Source organism: Orycteropus afer, unplaced genomic scaffold, assembly GCF_000298275.1.
Source record: "Orycteropus afer afer isolate SDZICR_OR568_19922 unplaced genomic scaffold, OryAfe1.0 scaffold00039, whole genome shotgun sequence".
Classification (NCBI taxonomy): Eukaryota; Metazoa; Chordata; class Mammalia; order Tubulidentata; family Orycteropodidae; genus Orycteropus; species Orycteropus afer.
Window position 1 is genome coordinate 9448066 of NW_006921626.1, and position 20617 is coordinate 9468682.

Sequence of the window (20617 nt, forward strand, 5' to 3'; positions counted from 1 at the left end):
AAAGAGTTTTGTTTTTTCCAAGTAAGAAACTATAAAAAGGAATAGTGCCTATTTACTGTGGAAGTTTATTAGTGACTACATGCAAGGCATTGTATTTCTTGGGACCTAAGGAGCTCTGGAGGAGCTCTGGTAGCGTAGTGCCTAAGGCACTTGACTGCTAACCAGAAGGCTGGCGGTTCAAACCCACCAGCCCTCCTCGGAAGGAAGGTTGGGCAACCTCCTTCTGTAGTGATACTGCCTCAGAAACCCAAGGAGGGGTTGCTATGAGTCAAGTCCGACTCAACGGCACATAACAACAACAAGAAAGAGCTCTGGTGGCATAGTGCCTAAGGCATTTGACTGCTGACCAGACACTTGGCGGTTCAAATCCACCAGCCACTCTGTGGAAGACTGGGCAATCTACTTCTGTAAAGATTTACTGCCTCAGAAACCCAAAGGGGGTTGCTATGAGGTGGAATCAACTTGATGACACTGAGTTTGGTTTTTTGTTGTTTTTTAAAAGATTTCATAGAATTGTAAACTGGGTTCTTGAAGAGTTCAACCATTATAGTTAGTTCTACTTTCCTTGGTAGTTTGACAGCTGTTTATTTAAAGGGCAGTGGATTTGGTTTTGGGGTTTTATGACCAGTATTTTTTCACTTTCATTGTCTTTATCATTTACATTATGATCACATCAATGAACATTGTCTAAATCCCAAATGTTTGTTTAGTAATAATATGTGCTATCAGGAAGGCAGTAATCCAGATGTATGAAGGAGGAGACGCTAGGTCAGCAATCAGGCTGTGAAGTCCCAACCCTGGAGGCATTTCAACGAACTCCACAAAAATCAAACCTGAACATTCACTGACACAACCCAATTTATGGCCTATATGCCAGTCTAAGCTCCCTGTGGGCAGAGATCACGTTTACCTGACATGTGATAAAAATACAATCACACTGTCTACCATCTGCTATATATGAAACCAAAACACACTGCCAACAGAGTTGATTCCAACTCACAACAACCCTTTAGGACACAACAGAATTGCTCCAAAGGTTCCCGAGGATGTAAATCTTTACGGAAGCAGACTGCCTCATCTTTTTCCCACAGAGCAGCTACTAGGTTCCGATTGCCAACCTTGTGGTTAGCAGCCGAATGCTTTAACCACTGCACCACCAGAGGTTCTTGCTATATATCAGCACCTGCTCTATCCTCATAACACTTAGGAGGAGGCAGGTCCTCCCCACCCTCCCACCTTCCTTTTGCAGCTCTGTTACCCACATAGCAAGTGCTGCCGTGGTTCTGACGTGATGTCATCAAAGTCATGGTCTCCCCACCAATATGCCCAGTATTACAATCAGCCCTTTCTGCCCTCACACTTTTTCTTACTTCCTCCCCAAGACTAGATTTTAAAAGTACTTTTACCCTTCAACTGTTATTTCATTTTCTCAATTATCCTCATCATTTCTCTCATTCTCTTTCACATATCCAGCATGCTCCTATGTACAACCAAATGAGAGAATAATTGAACCTATAAAAATGCTTACTGCTAAGTCTTGAAAGATGTTATTCTCTTTCTCTCCTCTCTCCCACTTTCTCCCTAAAAATACTCTTAAAACCCACACCTGATAGCAGTCCCATCATACTAATATAGAATTGGTATTGGTTATATGGGCCTATGTGATTTTCTTAATTTCTTGGTTTTTATGAAACTTAAAATCAAACAGTAGAGAAAAAACAAAGAATCTTGTGTCGTCTTTAATGCTCTGTCCAGCTCTCTACCACATGCCTACATATGTGAGAGATGCAAATCCTGGTTCTGACAGATTTAAAATCTATTTCAAATATCACACTCAATTCCCATGATATTATCCAGCTATCTTTACTGTGCTTATAAATGTAAGCGGAAACTCTGACCTGTAGGGGCTGGCAAGTATATATAAAGGTACTGTTGATTATAATAGGAATCAGTGCTAAAATGGCTCTAAGTCTAAATCTAAGACTAGCAAACATTTAAAATCCCATGTCTTATTAGCAAGGTGCAGGAAGGTGCATTATATACACAACATCTGGCAGTTTTTGCAAAGCCCCTCTCTGGCACATATAAAAGCACATCCTAAGTATTGTAGTAACTTACTCCCAGCAAGTTGCGTGGAATGTATCCCTCGTTTTCATTAAGGCGTGCCCACCACCATTCAATTTCATCTTCATCTTCCCTGCGGATGATTGTCATGCAGTCTCCTTCTCTCATGGGCAGCTCGTCATCATTCTGAGGTTCATAATCCCAAAGTGCATAAATGACACCTTTATTCATTATGCCCATCTTCTCCTGGACTCCTACAATCACGACAGTAACATACAGCACACAACTGTATACAGTATACAGAATACACAACTCAGCATATACTGCTCTTAAGAACCTTTAGCTATGCAAAACCAAACAAGAAGAAACATGCACATGCTGGCATGTTAGAAGTACTACATTAAACTTTCATTCCGTGAGTAAATTTCCCAGAGGAAATAGAAGAGGAGTAGAGAGCCAGCAGGGTATAGGGAACACACAAAACACATGGTATGGACACTGTCAGCTCTGAAAACTAACAAACACTTTACAGTTTTAAGCATGTCTCAAAACTGGTCTTACTCACAGTATAAAATTTTTTGCAAGCACAGGAATCAGAAGCTCAGTTTTTAAAAAAGTTTTTTTTGTTTTTTTTTTTTAAATTGCCCTTCTCTTCACCCAAATCAACACTTGTCTCTACCTATTTAATAGTGTTCCCTACCATCCCCTCCCAAATGGTTACCCCTAGTAACCAACAAAGAAAATTTCCTTCCATATATAAACCTTTCCTTGACTTTTTACAGTAATGGACTAATACAATATTTGTCCTTCTATGACTGACTTATTTCACTCAGCCTAATGTCCACCAAGTAAAAAAAGAAGAGTTTTTAAAGAAAACACTGTTTGAGTCCAGGAGATTAAAAAAAGTGAATGATATGTCTATCAAATTTCAATCTACTCAGTATAATGACCAAGGAACTCTGAAAACACTACTTCTTTACCTAAAACTTAAAAGTCAGAGAAAAAGAAGTGTTTTGTCACTTAAAGTAGTCTCTACCAATTGTTAAATGGAGAAAAAGAAAATTTTTTTAAAAATCACAAAGTACATTAGCATGCAAAAATATGACATTTTAGAGATGACACAAAAAATCTGCATTGAATCAGAATTCTAAAAGACACTGAAATCACAGCCAGAGAACCTCTCAAATGTCTACTTTTCACCAGAGTTAACAGGTGTGCAAACTACTGTATGTTCCACCGTTCTCCATCTAAACCCTTCTGTCCTGTAAGGGGCAATGCTAATAAGGAGCAACAACCATCAATCGGCAGGCAATGGGACGAAAGTAGAGGAGTTAAGGAATTAGATAATAAAGTCTTAGTTTATACGAATTCAGAGTTTATTATTATTATATTCACTATTTAAAAAAAAAAAAAAAACTAAGCTAGGAAAATATTCGCTTGCTTTCTGATATTCAGACTTTTCAACTTAGGTGAACATTCAACTATAAATTATGAACTTATTATTCCTATACCAATCAATATAACAGAGCAAGCATTATCTCTTTCTTACTCTGGAGAAAAATGAAATTATTCTTTTCTAAAAGTTTCTGCCACTTTAATGGGTCAGGTTTCTGCTAATGGAGACGAGTAAATTTCTAACTCTCCTATTTAAATAAAACACGCAAAGCCTGACAGACAGTGTCTGTTTGGGATAATGAGGAAGGGAGAAGGAAAAGATATTCTGGAAATTTTAGTAGACTCAAAATAATAATTTGAATCTCCTTTCTAGGAATTCATTAGGAATGGAAGAAAAAACTCTTATTACTCTGCTGTTTATCAAATTAAGAGCTGCAAACTACTCTTTTAAAAAAATTTTGAGGGACCTGAAACATGCTCAAGGTCACTGATAATCAGGAAAATGCAAACCAGAGACCCAACTTATCTTTCTAAATCCACCAAGGGCCAAAGGGGCTTGAAGGAAAAGGAACTCTGCCAGTAAGAGGGTAAACTGGCATAACCACTGTGGAAAGTAATTCTGGATTTACTAATTAAAGATGTGCATCATGGTGACCTTGCAATTCGACTCCTTGATAGACACCAGAAGACATGTTCAAAATGATCACAGGAACAGTGTGTGTAAGAGCAGTAAGTATGGACACTACATACATAGAAGGAATCAACTCACATGTCCTTCAAAAGTAGAATGGAAAGATAAATTGGGGTACAGTCATAAAAATGAACACTACAGCACATGAAAATAAACTACAGCTGGATGCAACAACACAGATGAATCTCAAAAACAATGGTGATGAAGAAAGTAGACCATAAAAAAAAATCACCAACATGACTAATTTTATATAAAACCCCAATACAGCCAAAATGAAACAAGATTAGCTATAGGATCCATAGAGGGGATATAACTGAAGTCAAAGCAGAGTTTCCAGGGACTGTGAGACGGGACTTTATCAGGGAGGGACACTCGGTTGATTCAGAGAGAGTGGTAATGTTGGGTGGGGGATACAAGGATGTTCACTGTGTTCCACTGGTTTTATTATCATGTTCAAGCTGCACATCTATAACATAAACACTTTTGGTAACTGTGATACATATATAATTAATTCAACCAAACCCATTGCTATCAAGTTGATTCTAACTCATAGCAACACTATATGATAGAGCAGAACTGTCATATAGGCTTCCCAAGGCTAAACTTTATGGAAGCAGATCACCTCATCTTTCTCCCAAGGAGTGGCTGGTGGATTCACACCAATGACCTTTTGGTTAGTATCCAAGCGCTTAACCACTATTCCACCAGGGCTCCTATATTTATAATTAAAAGTCTGTAAACATTTTATATTCCATATTTAAATATAGCTTAAGACCAGTCAATTTAATATATCAAAACAAGAGTTCAAAACTTTAACAGAGAGTAATCATAAACATCAACAAGACAAACAGCTGGGGCAGATGCAGAAGAGAACCTGACTGCAGTTGGGTCTCTCACCCTCCCCCTCTCCCTTGCTGCTGCAGCCTGAACACAGGACGAGTCAGGCAGAGGGGCAAGTCCTCTGCAGCCAAACAAAAGGAAAACACAGACCTCAACTTCTAAGCCTTGTAACTTAAGTTAAAGAAAAATTTTAAAAAAAGTTCCTTCAAATTATAAGCAACATATGTGCATTTAAAGCTGCAAGCCTACTTCTCTCAAGGTACAGATCTGATGTTAGCAATCAGAATCATAAACTCAAAATCAAGAAACCAAAAGAGCAACATAAATGTGTTGCCTTTATTTTACTTTATAACCAGTCTTACTTAGTAGGAAAACTGAAACCATTTGGGTTCTTATACTGACACCGCAGCTCCCTGGAATCATCGTGGAACAGGGCAGGGCCATGCACTTGTTTGCCATCACTCAGTAAGTGCCAAAGCCTTAGTAAAGAATCTTTTAATGGCCAAAAGCCATTAACACCACTAGGTCAGCTGCTGCATCAACTGTCTTTTGTAGTTGGACATGGCCCTGACAATAGCTGTTTCTAGGCATGAACACAAATGCTACATTGATATTTCTGGCTGAGGTTGCTCTATTTTCAACACCCAACTTTCAAGGTACAACACTAAAGATTATTTCTAAATAACAAAAATATTTACCAAATTATAACCTAGAGATATAAGGTAAATTAATGTAGTAATCAAGACACTGAATTCTAAGTCACATACCATAAAGAAACTGGGAGCACTGTGTGTAGCCCTCCTCCATTTCCTCACATTTGTCCGCCGCAGTCTGCATGTCGCTATAGGTCATAGCAAACACGGCAGCTCCAGACTCCACCAGAAACTTACACACTTGAACATTGTTACAGGAGGCAGCACAATGTAAGGGAGTCCTGGGAAGTGAAATGCAAAAAGGACCAGAAATGTTTTTCTAAATTGAATGACACCTACTGTAAAGCAAATTCTCACACCTTAAACCAAAAATATCCCTGAAGTCTTCTTAAAGCTAAACAATCGTTTAACTAGTAAGAAATGTCTGCCTTAGCACTGTGCTTTCAAGATCTATCTATATGTGATCAAAACGACAACAGCAACTCAAAAGATCAGACAGAACCTGAGGGGGCAGTGAGTTTCTATTAATGGGGGAGGAACAACTCAGAAAAGGAAAGTGAGAAGCATAGCACAACTTGAAGAATGTAAACACTATCACTAAATTGGCACACACAGAAACTGTTTATGAAAACAAAAAGTAGTAAGGAAAACAACGTGATATCTGATTTACGATTAGACTCAAAACGGCCAACATGAAATATGAATAAATATATTTAATTAAATAAAATGAAAAAGAAAATTCGCGAGTCTATCATCGACTCTGTCCTTTCTTCTGAAAACCTACTGGACAGTCTTTGTGTTATTGTTGTGTGTGTCTTTTTTTTTTTTTTTTAATTTAAAAAAAAAAAACTGTTAAACATGGACCTGAACCCATCAGAGAATTACAACCACAAATATCACAGAAATATATAAAGTAAAAGTCTGACCCATCCCCCATTCCAGAACACAATTATCATTGTGGGGTAATAGAGAGCTGGTTTTCTGTTTTCCACAGTGGACACACTTTATAAACTTCTAAAAATTGCAACCAAATGCTTCTTATAACAACAACAAGAATAAAAAATTACAAAACTATCAAAATGTCTAACAAGAGGGAACAGGTTGCAATAAATGAGTATACAGCCACTTGATAGGATATATGTGCGGATATGTAATTTTCATATATGTACATGAGAATGTGGTATCATATCATTACTACTTTCCACATTAAGAGAAAAAACAGGCTATAAACAAAATACTAGAGTACATATAACATGATTACAACTTAAAAAAAAATCCTACACAGAAAAAAAGTCAATTTTCTGTGTATTTTCATAAAGAAAGTACAGTATACAAAAGCACAACATCAGTTTCACAAAATGCTCCATGAAAAACAGATTCAATGATCAAACATATTTGGGAAATGTGTTAAATTATAAGCCTCTCTTAAAGAGGCACAATAAACACTGGTGAAACTGTCTTGTTTCTCCGAGTCTCACAAGTTTTCCGCCTTTGATAGGTGCAGTCTTACCACTTTTCTATCACTAGAGTTTTAATGTAAAATATTTGTGTTTTCATCCTCTGAGACGTTTCTGCCTTATAATGGATCTGGCTTTCACAGATTTTATTCTATATTGTAGGCACTGAAAAGTTTAAGGGGAGTGGGGGAAAGCTTACTTAAACCACCACTTCTCAAATTTGTTTAAGCATGCTAATTAACTGCATACCACTTTCTGACATTTCTGATTTTTAATATTAACTAACTACTAAACTTTTGAAAATTTCACCTACTTCCAGAATGGGATAACTGCTACATGAAGACAAGTTAACTCTTCAAAAATGTATATACCACATTTCTCCAGTTAGATTATTATAAAAAGTAGCTTGAGGACTTACACTTATAGATCTCTCTGCCTTCCAACAGCACCTACCACATTGCTTATACTTCACAGATACTCATAATTAAGTGAAGTCTGATGGAGTTAACAGAAAATCTTACCATCCATCACTATCAGCAGCATTTACGTTGACACCAAACTGTACCAGGAACTTAACAATTTCTGTGTGGCCTGCACACACAGCATTGTGAAGAGCTGTGATGCCTTCATCATTAGGCAAGCTTGGGTCATCAACCTGTAATATCAATAACAAGGGTAAGTATCATTCAAATTTCTTGTTACCTGAGCTGTCACTATTAACTGGCAACTTAAGGTCAAGAGAACAGAAGGAGACTCTTGAGGCTCTCCCTCACTGCGCCCCCCCAAAATAACTAAAACCCACAGGAACCAAGAAAATTCTGAAAGAAAACAGAAGGAATAACCACATTAAGTAGGTGATCACTATAAAAAAGTTTAAAAAAAAAAAAAAAAAATGAAGTAGTACTACCAGGAACTATATTCTTATAGTCATTTTTGTTTGTTTATCCCCTCAACTTCCCACCACAAATTAGTTTCTAAGTAGATGCTATATTCTCCATGGGAAAGAAAACAGCCAACTAAAAATATTTTAAATAGAAGGCTTCTAGAAAAGTAGAACCAGGTATATAATTTAATACTGTACAGTACAAGTCCATTACACAAGCAATTTTCAAATGAGTTAATGATTCTCCTAAGAGACAAGTACTCTAGGACCTGAGGTGAAAATTTAACTCTGTGCTATTAAAATTTTTACAGTCACATCTGTAAAACATCATAGTCTATTCTGGAACATGCTCAAAAGTTTCTCTACACCAAACCACTCTTCAGAAAGAAAACAATTAAAAAATACAATTTCTCCAGAATAGTTTTCTATGTGAGCTTTAGAACAAGATACAAGGTCTTCTTTTTTCAAATTTATTTATTATAATCATACCTCATATATAATTCTTTGGACAAGGTCAAATTCTCCCTCCAAAGATGAATCTAGAAGTAAAGCAAGAGGGTTGAATTTAACCCTCATTCCATGAGCAATCCGCTCTGAACCAGTTTTGCGTAAGTTTGTTCTTTTGCCCTGCAGAGGAAATGCATAGCAAAATAAGGATCGTGGTGGTCTAAGCAGAAAAGAACAACAATAACAAAAAGGATGAACAACATCTAACTAATGTGATGAAAGAATTTTAAAAATATGTACATTTAGCACATTTTATTGAAGTATAACATTCAGAGCAATGCAAAAATCGTAATATTCAGCTCAGTGAATTTTCACAAAGCAAGCAATTCTTTGCAGAAAGAGACTGGGCAATCTACTTCCATAAAGATTTACCATCTCGGAAACCCAATGGGAGTTGCTACAAGTCAGAATCGACTGGATGGCAGTGAGTTAGTAAGTAAACACTTTGTTACCCACATAACAAGGTGGGAGGAACTTAAGTTTACAAACTCTAATTCAATTAAATTTGAGTAATATGTTATAGCATAAACATAAAAACGCACCTCACTGCTGTTGAGTTGGATCCGACTCATAGCAACACCTGCTTGGAATTCCAAGGCGGTATCGCTACAGATGTAGCCTCCAGGAATGGCCGGTAGGTTTGAACCACCAGCCTTCTGTCCCCCCAAAATAAAAAAACAAACCCATCACTGATGAGTCAATTCCAACTCATAGTGACCCTATAGGACAGAGTAGAACTGTCTCATAGGGTTTCCAAGGCTACAGATCTTTCCAGAAGCAGGATGCCACATTTCTCTCCCCATATAGCAGCTGGTGGGTTCAAATCAACCATTGGTTGACAGCTGAGTGCTTAACCACTGTGCCACCAGGACTGACTATAGTATAAGCAATAATTTGACATGGCAAGTAGGCTGGCTTTTTGTCAAGTGTCAAAATCAGCACAGAATGATCTTTAAATTCCCTATCTAATATAGTATAAGAAACCACACACTCTAAAAATGGGCAAGAGTACAACTCAGAGTTACAATAGCTAACATTTACTGAATGCTTACTCCTTTAATCCTCACAAAACCCTATTATCTCCATTTTACAAATGAGGAGACTCAGACGCACGGCCAGAAAACGGCAGAACTGGAATCCAAATTCAGGGGACCTGGCTTCTTGGAAGCCCTTGCCCTTAACCATTTCACTCAAAATTCCCCCTCAGGGGAAAGCATGTAAATAAGGTAAATAATAAAAATAATTAGTCTATTTTAGATAAACCAAGCACAATCCCCCTAGTTTGAACACATAACGTTATCACTATTTTATGTAAGAAATTTAATTGAACTTATAAATACAAAAGCAGATTAACATCTTCCTGTATTTTAATAAATCAGGCTAAAAACGAAGATAAAAATTTAAATACTACATCTAACACTGTTGTAAAATAGGTTTCTTACTTAAACATATCCAGCAAAGTGGAAATACTTCCTAAGGTGTTATATACCACACACGTCTTTCATTTTATTGCAGATGGGGAAAACTACTGAATGAAAAGCCTTAAGTGGCACATAATACACAATATATTCTACAAAATTTGCAATGGGTAAAATCTTGTTTCTTGAAAAGGAAGAAAGAAGTATAAACATTAAATGACTGTGGGGAATATAATTCAGTAGCATAGTGTGAGGATGCCTGTTGTACCTACTTTTAAGGAACATGCAGAAAAGTAAGGCTCCTTATTTCACTTGAGACTGAGAAGGAAAAAATAAATTGTTTTCCTAGGAAGAGAATAAAAGTACCTTAAAAGTTGTTGTTATTGCTGTTATTATGTGCCGTCAAGCCGGACCCGACTCATAGCGACCCCTTCTTGGGTTTCCGAGGCAGTATCACTATGGAAGTAGATTGCCCAACCTTCCTTCCGAGGAGTGGCTGGTGGATTTGAACCGCCAGCCTTCTGGTTAGCAGTTAAGTACCTTAGGCACTATCCTACCAGAGCTCCTTCCTTAAAAGATACTTTATCTAAAAAAAAAAAAATCTGGTGGCTTTTCCTCCTCAAAAATTTAGACACAACAACAAAAAAAGTCAGAGATAACATGACCAGAAATATGTGGATTGGTTTGGTCAGGATGGCTTAAAACATCCTTCCTTCTTTTCTCAAATGAAAGAAACAAGCCTCAGGATTTAGAAGGCATAAAGGTGTCTAAAAAGTGTTATTTTCAGATTATATTTTTTCTATCATCAAATGTTTACTATATAAAACTTTAAAGCAAATATATATTATAACCACAAAGCTAATTAAAATAACTGAACAATTATGATCTTGGAATACCATCTCATCTAAAAATTATAGTAAGGGATTGAGTTTGTGAAGTACATTTTTTTAATCCTTATAAAAAATGTTATTTTGATTTTGACCAGGTTTTAAAAATTCATATGCATCCTGGCTCCTTTCTGTGCTTACTGAAACAAAATGACCTCAAATTAACTCTAAAAATGTAGATTTTATTTAAAGACATTCTGGAATTTTTTATTTTCTCTCACCTATTTCAAGGAGACACGCTAAACTTCTGAACAAATGTTTAGTGTCTGGAAGGATTATGGAAAGCATCCCTAAGTCAAAACATATGAAATTTAAGAATAACTTAATATGATAGTGTACTAAGAAACCTTAGGGACCATCATGTTATCCAGAGATTTTCAAAGTATAATGAAGGTGAAGAGGCAGTGTCCACCTCACCCATCTCTGTCCCAGTGATCCTTCCCTGCCCTCATTTCATCAAATTCTTCCAATTTATTCTTCGACTGTTATATAAGTTTAAGGTTCCACCTTCTATTTCATTAAAAATAAATTTCACTGTTTGAAAAAGAGTGATAAATCTAATGAGAGAAGCAGACTGTCTGCCTGATCTTATGAAGCTGAGCTAGTGATCAAGTTTCAAATCCAGGTCTTATCATCCCCAGTCTCATGCTGCTTTCCTAACATGAGACATCAGCTCTAACAGAGAGAGCCAATGCCATAATTATAAGAAGAAAATCTTGTTTCCTTCACAAAGAAATAGATTCTTCCTAAAAAAACAAACATAGTCTTTATCCTGAATAGCTGACTGTTGATAACATTTATAAGATCCACTCTGTACCAAGGGAATTTTCAAACAGAAAGGCAAACTGCAGAACACATTTGCTCTACTAGGCAATTTGAACACAAACATCTTTTATAACTGGCAATAAGTACTTGTTGGTGTTTCACTGATGGCTGACAATCAACCACCTAGAAGAGATGGATGAGGTAGAAGACTCGTGAGATGATCATCAACATTACTTACAGGAGGCAAAGAAACCTGCCCTGTGATTTCAGGTGGACGCATGCTCACAGGGTCTTCTCCTGGCCCTTCAGGTTCCCCAGATGGGTATGGTGGGGGTGGGTATGGGGGATACTCCTCCAGATAAACTTCAAGCAGATGGGGAGCCTCTGGATTTGGTTCCTCCAAGTTATCCTGGAGATTTGGGTTGCTGTCTGAGACTCCTTCAGACACACAGTCAAGCCCTGGAGAAGGAGCTGGTATGTCACTGTTCTCTGTACTAGCACTCTCTGCTTCCTCTGGGGACACTGTTTCAGGAACCAGAGAGACCACCTCCTTCTCTGGTTCCACATTTAAGTATGGATTTGGGATCTCGATTGGGCTTTCTGGGCTGGCAGTCCCTGAAGCTGACTTAGGTGGGTATGATGGGACAGAGATGGTCTCCATGGCAGCTATGGTGGTCCTCTGATACAGAAGTTTCTGAATATTTGGCCCATTAGGACCCTCAGGCTCTGTAATAGAGCTACGTTTTTTTAATGGCCTTGGTGCATTAGACAGCTTCTTTCGCAGGGCTTCTAAGTCAGCATCACTCTGGTTTCGGTAAGGATGAGATAAGAAAGGCAGTAACTTGGTTGGGCTGAGTGGACGAGGAATTCTCTCATTCTCGTGGTTCTCCTGAACTGAAGAAACAGGCTCTGTGTCAGGGTCTGGACCGCCAGGCTTGCCCTGACTACCGGAATAAATGTTTTCTGGGTGCTGCTGTTGATTCTGGGCAGCAGCAATCACAGGCTTGCCATACACTAGTGGACAAGGAAAAATTCCTTGTTAGTATTAATTATGCAAAACTGGCAAATAATAGATTCAATTAACAATAATGAAAGCTTACTTTAACTACATGACATCTTTCACGTAGTTAAAAATACACGTTTAAAAATACAAGTAATATTTTTAAACAATAATTTAACAAGTGACAAACAATGTTTCTATCTTTGTATAACAAAGTTGTTATAGAATCTAAACCCTTACAGACTTTAACATGCACCATTATATCATGTACCAATAAGAAAATGCTGCCAATTAAACTATAGGAAATCACTCACTATAACCTGTATCCAAATTTCATTTGTCAAAATATGATAAAATATACAAGTTAGAATCAAGGAAAACTGATAACCCTTCTCATGTGTCCAGATTAAAACTAAACATGCACTATCCAAGCTTTCATATTTTTCAGTCAATCAATGTGAAATTAATCAGTTGGCCTACAAAATTACTTGGATAAGGCATTTGGCTGCTAACCAGAAGGGTCATCGGCTCAAACTCACTAGCTGCTCTATGGGAGGAAGATGAGGCAATCTACTTCCATAAAGATTTACACCCTAGTAAACCCAACGGGGGTCACTATGACTCAGAATCGACTTGATGGCAGTGGGTTTGGTTTTTTCTATTTACCAAAGCTATTTCCTATACAAACATTACGATTATACAAAAATTATCTGATTCCCAAATTGCTATATAAACAGTTTTCATCAAAAGACCCACGAAAATAAAAAGAGTAAGCATATTATGTTTTTTGCCAATTTCCTTATTGACATTTTACAATTACATGCTTAGCTCATGACAAGACAATTTCATTCATTCAAAACATGGTGGATTTTGTTCTAGTCTTATAAGCCAGATAATAACTTAAATTCCAAACCAAATCTACTGCCATTCAGTCAATTCTGACTCATAGCAACCACCACTGGGTTTCCAAGGATATACATCTTTACAGAAGCAGATTGCCTCATCTTCCTCCCTCAGTGCATTTGGTGGGTTTGAACAGCCAACCTTCTGGTTAGTAGCCAAACGCCTTAACCACTACACTATCAGAGCTCCACAGATAATACTTTAGTACCCAGTAAGTTATCAGATTATACACATTTAGCACAAACTAATAATTTTATGATTTTATATTTAGTTAATTGCTAAGCCTGCAAAAGAACAACTTAATAGTGTTATTTAAAAAAAAAAAAAAAAGAAACCCAAATACTAAGGCAATTTGCCAACCCTCTGTGTACCCAAAACACCTGGTCACACCTTTAGTGTAGATAGGGCCTTTTGTACTGTAATTACCTGTGGGCATTTTATCTCACTCACCAGTGAGTTCCTCAAGAACTAGTCCATAGTTCATTCATCTATTACCTTCAGTGCCTACTGCAGCAGTTGACATTTAGCAAGCACTTTTTTTTTTTAACTCCCAATTAATAACAGAAGCCACAATTAAATAAAACTCTTAGCATAAAGATCAGTGAAAACAGATACAAGTTATTTTGCTGTTTGCTGATATATGAAGCTCTGGTGTAGAACTTTTACACATACATCATCATGAAAGTAAGACCCAGAACCTTACCACTTGAAAAATGTGGTCCTCTGGTGTGTGTCTTGGTTAATGCACTCTGAACTGCCTGTTGAAAGTTTTTTCCAGGAGCCTGATGCTGGGTGTACATGGAATATATGGAGCTTGCTGCCACAGTCTGTGGTTTTCTGAAAGGTGGGAGCAGGGTGTCCTTGGAAGGCTGAGGAGTAAAGGGCCGGACAGCGGCAGCAGGTGGACTTTCTTGCTTAGAGCCTGGAGAAAGGGTTTGGTCTTGGCCAACTGAAGGAACACCAGGAGACAGCTCAGCCCTCTGCTGCTGTCCTGACGTTTTAGGTTTATTTCCCATGGATGTAGTAACTGTTGAAAATTGCTGAGGATTGCCATCCGGCTTAACGTCTGATGGTGACTGATTAGTTTGTCCAAAATAAGGCAAATTAATCTGTTTTGGTTTTGTAGGAACAGGAGGTGGTACTTTAGCACCATTTTTATTTGTAGCCTGTAACACACACAAATAAAAAGCCAGTTAAAATTTCACAAATAGAAGAACATTAAAAATACCAAAACTCAAACCAAACTCACTGCCCATTGAGTCGATTCCAACTCACAGTGACCCCCTTTGGGTTTCCAAAGTGGTAAATCTTTATGGAAATAGATTGCCTGGTCTTCCTTCCATTGAGTGGCTGGTGGATTTGAACTGCCAACCCTCTGGTTCTAAACTTTTAAATCGTTAAAAGTTTTAAATCTCCAGACTTAATCACATTTAATAATTGACTTCTGGAATGCAGCTCCTCCCCGAAAGACTTTTTCCCCCTTGCCTCCACTTCCTATTTGGGTAACTCTAAGGGCCTACTTGAGAACTTTCCATCACCATCCTTCATGTTCATAGATAGATAAATAAATAAAAACCATCTTGTTCATTGGAATATCATACAGTCTAGGCCACTGTGCTTAAGAAATCACCTAACTTGGAGCGCTCAGCTATAACCTGGCTGTCAAAGACTAATATCATACAAAGTTATAGAATATTCACCATCAAATCACTGATAAAATATCAGCTCCAAATTCTGAAGAAGCATGATACTTGAACAGCATACAATGTTCTTCAATGCACTTACGCTTTTCAAACATCACACAAAATGTGACCCAGAAGCAACTACATTGGCCATTCTCCAGTTTGATGTGAGATCACAAATATACTCAAGCAACAGAAATTAAAGTATCAGAATCCCATTACATTTTCTAATATTACTTACATACAGATATTGTTACTCCTGTTCTCCCATGCATAATTCTTTATCCCTTCTAAAATATCCACAAAAAATTACCACTAAATTTTTAAAACCAGATATTCTCTATACCTGAGCATCCCGCAAGATATCTTCACTGCTCTGGTTTTTCCTCAGAGTACCAAAGGAAGCCGGGGCAGCAGACTGGTCAACAGTGTCAAACATTGAGAAGGGGCGCACTTTCTTCTCTTTCTCCCTTAAAGGAACCTCCCCATCATCAGCTGTAGACAGAAAAAAAAGAAAAAAAAAAAAAAAATCACAATAATATTCATTCAAATGTATGATGAAACTCCTTATCCACTTCTAAGCTTGTCTTTCCCAGATTTCTTTGAAACCCTGTATGTTTCAAACATACAAATTCTGTATGTTTTCTATATTTAAATTAAGTTGATAAAAGAATAATTCAAATCCAACAATTACAGTATCCTTAGTTCTCAGCTAAATGAAGGTATCCTGGAAACAAACAAAACACTAGCTTTAACACACTGGAAAATGAACTCTATATAAAAGAATACATAGCCACCTCTAAACCAAATAATAGATGGGCCTATAAAATAAACAGTAACACTCGTAAAGGTGCTCCTTAGAACAACCAGCTATACAAGACCAAAAGAACAACATCTGCCCAAAAGCAAAGATGAGAAGGGAGGGACAGGAAACCTGAATGAATGAAAACGGAAAACTCAGGGAAGAAGTGGAGAGTATGCTGACATATGGTGGGAATTATAAACAATGTTAAGGAACCATTCATGTATGAATTACTGATTGCAAAACTAACTTTCTATGTAAACTTTCACCTAAAGCACAATAAAACACCCCACTCCCCATTCCCACCAAAAAAAAAAAGACTAACAGCACTTTGTAGATGATCAAAATACAGTGTTCAGGAGCAGCACAAACAAACCTTACCTTGGTCCAGGGAATTCCCAGGGCTTTTAGGTATAGAAGCAGAGCCTTGGCTTGATGAAATCTCTGCATTTGAATGACTCCAATCAAGGCCAACTGGATGGATTTTAGAGCCTAGAAGGCAGGTTGGTAAATGCAGACTGGTAGCTATAAATACTCAAGTACTCTACGAGTTTTTTTAACAGTTCATTTTACTCCTAAGAATTTCAATCTCTAAAAATAACTTTTAATTTCAGACTCTGCAGTGTAGTAAATTACTTAGTATGGCTTTTCTACCCATAAATCATTAAACTCAGTGGTGGAATGAGCAACTGAGGAGCTCCTGATTGTAAATGTTATCCACCTGGGTTATTTCTGTTGGGCGCGGCACAATGCAATGTTATGGGAGGCTCACTCTCAGGTGCTTAGAATTCTGTTGTTATGATTGGTTGGTTTGGCCACTCTGCCAAGCTCAAAATGAGGCCTCCTAGAGGCAGAACTGTCTCTGACTGCTGTTTGAGGAAGGCGTGCTGCTGAAAGAGACACGTGCTACTGAAAGAGACACGTGCTGCTGGGAAAGAGACGCAACAGACACGCGTTGCTGAGTAAGACACCGAGGGACATGCACTGCTGGGAGAGAGACTGTGAGACTTGGCTGAAAGACAGCAGGCTGGGAAAAAGACTGAGCGTTTTTCCTGAACTTGAATTGTAGCCTGGTGCTTCCCTAATAAACGCCATAATCTGTGAGTTCTGTGTGGTCACTGCAGTGAATTATCGAACCCAAGAGAGAGGTGGTGGTGCTTTGGGAGGAACAGTTGGTGAAAGGGCTGGAGGGAGGCAGCATGTCTGGCCTTGCAGGAATAGGCCTTGGGCTATTGATGGTGATTCTGCCTTCCTCTTGTGGATTTCTAGGAGGTCAGAATATGTGGCCTCCTTGCCTTTTTTGCAGACTCACAACAATATCCCAGTATATTTATTTAGAAAACACGTATCAGATTTCTATTTCTAACTTTAAATTTCCCCTTATTTAAGCAACTTAAAATTAGTCATGTGTTGTTGTTGTTATGTGCCATCAAGTCAGACCCGACTCACAGCGACCCCTCCTTGGGTTTCTGAGGCGGTATCACTACAGAAGTAGATTGCCCAACCTTCCTGCCAAGGAGTGGCTGGGGGGTGTGAACTGCCAGCCTGCCGGTTAGCAGTCAAGTGCCTTGGACACTATGCTACCAGAGCTCCCAAGTTAGTCATAGGAAGTATAATCTGCTCTAACCAGCAAGGGCACATTACTTTTCACTGTGTAAGAAAACACCGCGACACACAGAAAATGATGTCCACCTCAGCATACCATAGGGTCTGAAGTGCACCTTACAAACACCACGAGAGAAACACACGCACAACCTGAAGGCAGCAGTGCTGACTTTTAACCCATGACTGCCACAAATCCATGTATTTTTTTTTCTACATTATTATTTAAACATCAAAGCCATGGCTTTTATTTTTCTTTCTAGAAACAAAATGTTAACTCTTTCTACAGTAAGGCACTATTTCTTCAGAGTTGTAATTATGGCAAAATAAAGAAGGATTTTTAAATTAGCTGTATTTTGCACATGATTGTGGTTAGGGAAAAAAGACTATTACTTTTTCTTTCCAGCGGTCTGCATAAGATCAGTAAAGGATGTTTTCACTCTGCTTTTCCCCAAATTCTCCCTTTCCTTCTACCACTTACAAAAACTCTTGCTTGCTAATTCCCCATGTTCCTGAGGTTTACACAGAATGCAGAGCTTACTAAATGTATCACTTATCTCCAGAAGACAAGGAGCCTCTGTTATTTTCACTTTTTATCTCCCAATATTTTTACCTTTACTCTAAGAATCACCAGCAGGCAAATTCCCCCACATAAGCACCATTCCTCTACAGAATGGATTCACCACCTTACGTTCTGTAACTGATGACACCACTAACACTTACATAGGTGGTATTTTTACCCAAAAAGAACAGTTCTCAAGTGATTAACAAGAGATCAAAATTTCCTTACTAATAAGAAAGAACTTCTCAAAACGATTTTCAGATTTTCAAAATTATATGTTACTTCATTTCCACAAGATAATTACATTATTTAAGATTAAAAAACTTATTGCACTAGCAGAGAATACAAAGAGATTGTTAGAGTTTAAAAATGAACAAGAGAGACGATGACAGTGTTTGTTACAAAATAAAATGGGGACAAACAATCATGGGGATGGAGTGGAACACAGCTATGGAAAACTTGGAAACTATTTGTTCTTACCTTTAGCTTGTGAAGCAGCCCCAGCTCTCATATTTGGCAGTGTCTGAATTTTCATCGGCCCCTCTGAGGCCTGCATGGCCAAGGCCTCATCTAACAGGGCTGGTTTCACCAGGAGTTCAGGCCTTGAGGGAATCCGTGGCATAGTAGACGACTGGATATAGGGCCCTACTGCAGCCACTCGACTCGGTGCTAACACTGCTTGCTGGGGAAGATTTCCATCAGATGAGACCTAGAGAAAAGAACACAAGTCCTTTAGTACTACAACTTGTACTAGATAATGAACTCAGAAAAAGTGGAGAATTTTCAGTATTCATATTTAAAAAAAAAAAAAGCATCCTCCAGGGTCTAGCCGAAATCCACAAAAGGTTTCAAAACAAAAATACTCACAATGAACTCCCATCCATACTTTGTTACAAGCATTCAAGTGAAAAGCAGATACACACATACACACGTAAAAACATTAAAAAGTAAAATAACTGTGCACTCTTTTTGGGGATCCATAACCCTGCCCTCTCTTTTCTCTGAGAGCACGCTTCACAATGCTTCTGATGCAGCTGCTGGTGAGTAACTGACCTCATCAGGCCGGTCATCTTTTTTGCTCCCCTGACTTCCACCCCATCACAAACAGACCACTTACTGGTACATTCTCTTTTTGCTGCAGAGCTGCCTTCTTCTTCCACAGCCGGTCCCTCAGCTCATTAACACGCTTATCCATGACTGCCACTTCTGAATTGCGCTTATTCAAGCACTCCCTCTGTTGCTGCAGCTTGGCATTCTGTTCTTGATTCAATTTGTTTCTTAACTGGGAAAAATGGAAAAGAGAAAAAAAGTAGTCAAGGAGTAGGAAGAAAAATTTCTCAAACATAATCACATGGAAAACTATTATATAATTTCTATAAATGTAAAGTTCCTCCAGCCCTCCACAACTCTCACCTTGGTTTAAAATTAAGTGACACCTGTGTTAGACCATTGACTGAGGTTCTGAGGAATGTCTCAAATTTCTGGTATGTGGTTCTATAAAGTTTATTCTGGATTCTTTGGGGTTTAGGGCCCACTCCCTTTAAATAAAAATGCAACTAAAATCCAGCCCTTTCTGCCACTTATATAACAACTCTATGTTCCTGGAGAAGTCCCTGGGTGGTGCAGTTAACATGCTCAACTCTTAATGGAAAGGTTGGAGGTTCAAGTATACTCAGAGGCTCCTCTGAAGAAAGGTTTGGTGATCTACTTCCAAAAAATCAGCCACTGAAAAAACTATGGAGCACAATTCTACTCTGACACAGAATTACAGCACCTGGTAAAGAGGTGGTTGTTTTACTGTTAACTATTGTTTGCTGTTGAGTCGACTCTGATTCAGGATGAACCCTTATGTACAGAGTAGAAATGCTCCAAAGGGTTTTCAAGACTGTGATCTTTCAGAAGTAGATCACCAGGCCTATCTTCCAAGGGGTCTGTGGGTGGGTTCAAGCCACCAACCTTTTGGCTAATAGTTAAGTGTTTTAACTATTACACCATCCAGGGACTTGAGAGGAAGAGATGTTGTATTTAGTAACAGGGTAAAGTTTACCTGAAGTTCCTTATAGAGGCGATCAAGCTCAGCCACTGCAGACTGGCTGTCATGGTGGCCATCAATCCTGCCATTCTTGAGCATCTCCAGTTGTCTTGTAAGTTCCTCTACTTTTGACACAGCCAGAACGAGCTCTCTCTGCTTTTGCTGGAACAAGCTGTTCATCTGTTCAATTTCCTCCACTAGAATGGGAGTGAGAACAGCAACAACAGTTGAAAAGGAAAACAAGAACGGATTACCATGTTTTATAAGAACCATGTTTTATAGTAAGTTTTCTAGTAAAAAGTGGAGGAATTTTTCAGAATGTCCTAAAATGAACCTATTCCTTTTAGAAGCAAATAAAACTACACAGACATCTCTAGCTGTTCTTTCTCTAATTGTTGGAGATGTTCGTTTAAAGTGTTGATTTTGGCTCTTTCTTCTCTTTTGATGTGTGCACTTATTGCTATAAATTGGCCT

At 38.1% G+C, this 20617-nt stretch overlaps 1 protein-coding gene across 1 annotated transcript in view; it reads right to left on the bottom strand.

Moving 5' to 3' along the window:
* Nucleotides 1–20617, bottom strand: part of TP53BP2 (tumor protein p53 binding protein 2) — a 94097-nt gene that overhangs the window by 1190 nt on the left and 72290 nt on the right. The window contains exons 6-16 of the mRNA XM_007936958.2: nucleotides 20159–20340; nucleotides 19229–19393; nucleotides 18592–18820; nucleotides 16329–16439; nucleotides 15492–15640; nucleotides 14167–14629; nucleotides 11799–12574; nucleotides 8473–8610; nucleotides 7622–7755; nucleotides 5758–5924; nucleotides 2119–2318 (exon numbers count right to left, since the gene is read on the bottom strand). Of these exons, the coding sequence (XP_007935149.2) occupies nucleotides 2119–2318; nucleotides 5758–5924; nucleotides 7622–7755; nucleotides 8473–8610; nucleotides 11799–12574; nucleotides 14167–14629; nucleotides 15492–15640; nucleotides 16329–16439; nucleotides 18592–18820; nucleotides 19229–19393; nucleotides 20159–20340 (2714 nt within the window). The remainder of the gene's footprint in view (nucleotides 1–2118; nucleotides 2319–5757; nucleotides 5925–7621; nucleotides 7756–8472; nucleotides 8611–11798; nucleotides 12575–14166; nucleotides 14630–15491; nucleotides 15641–16328; nucleotides 16440–18591; nucleotides 18821–19228; nucleotides 19394–20158; nucleotides 20341–20617) is intronic.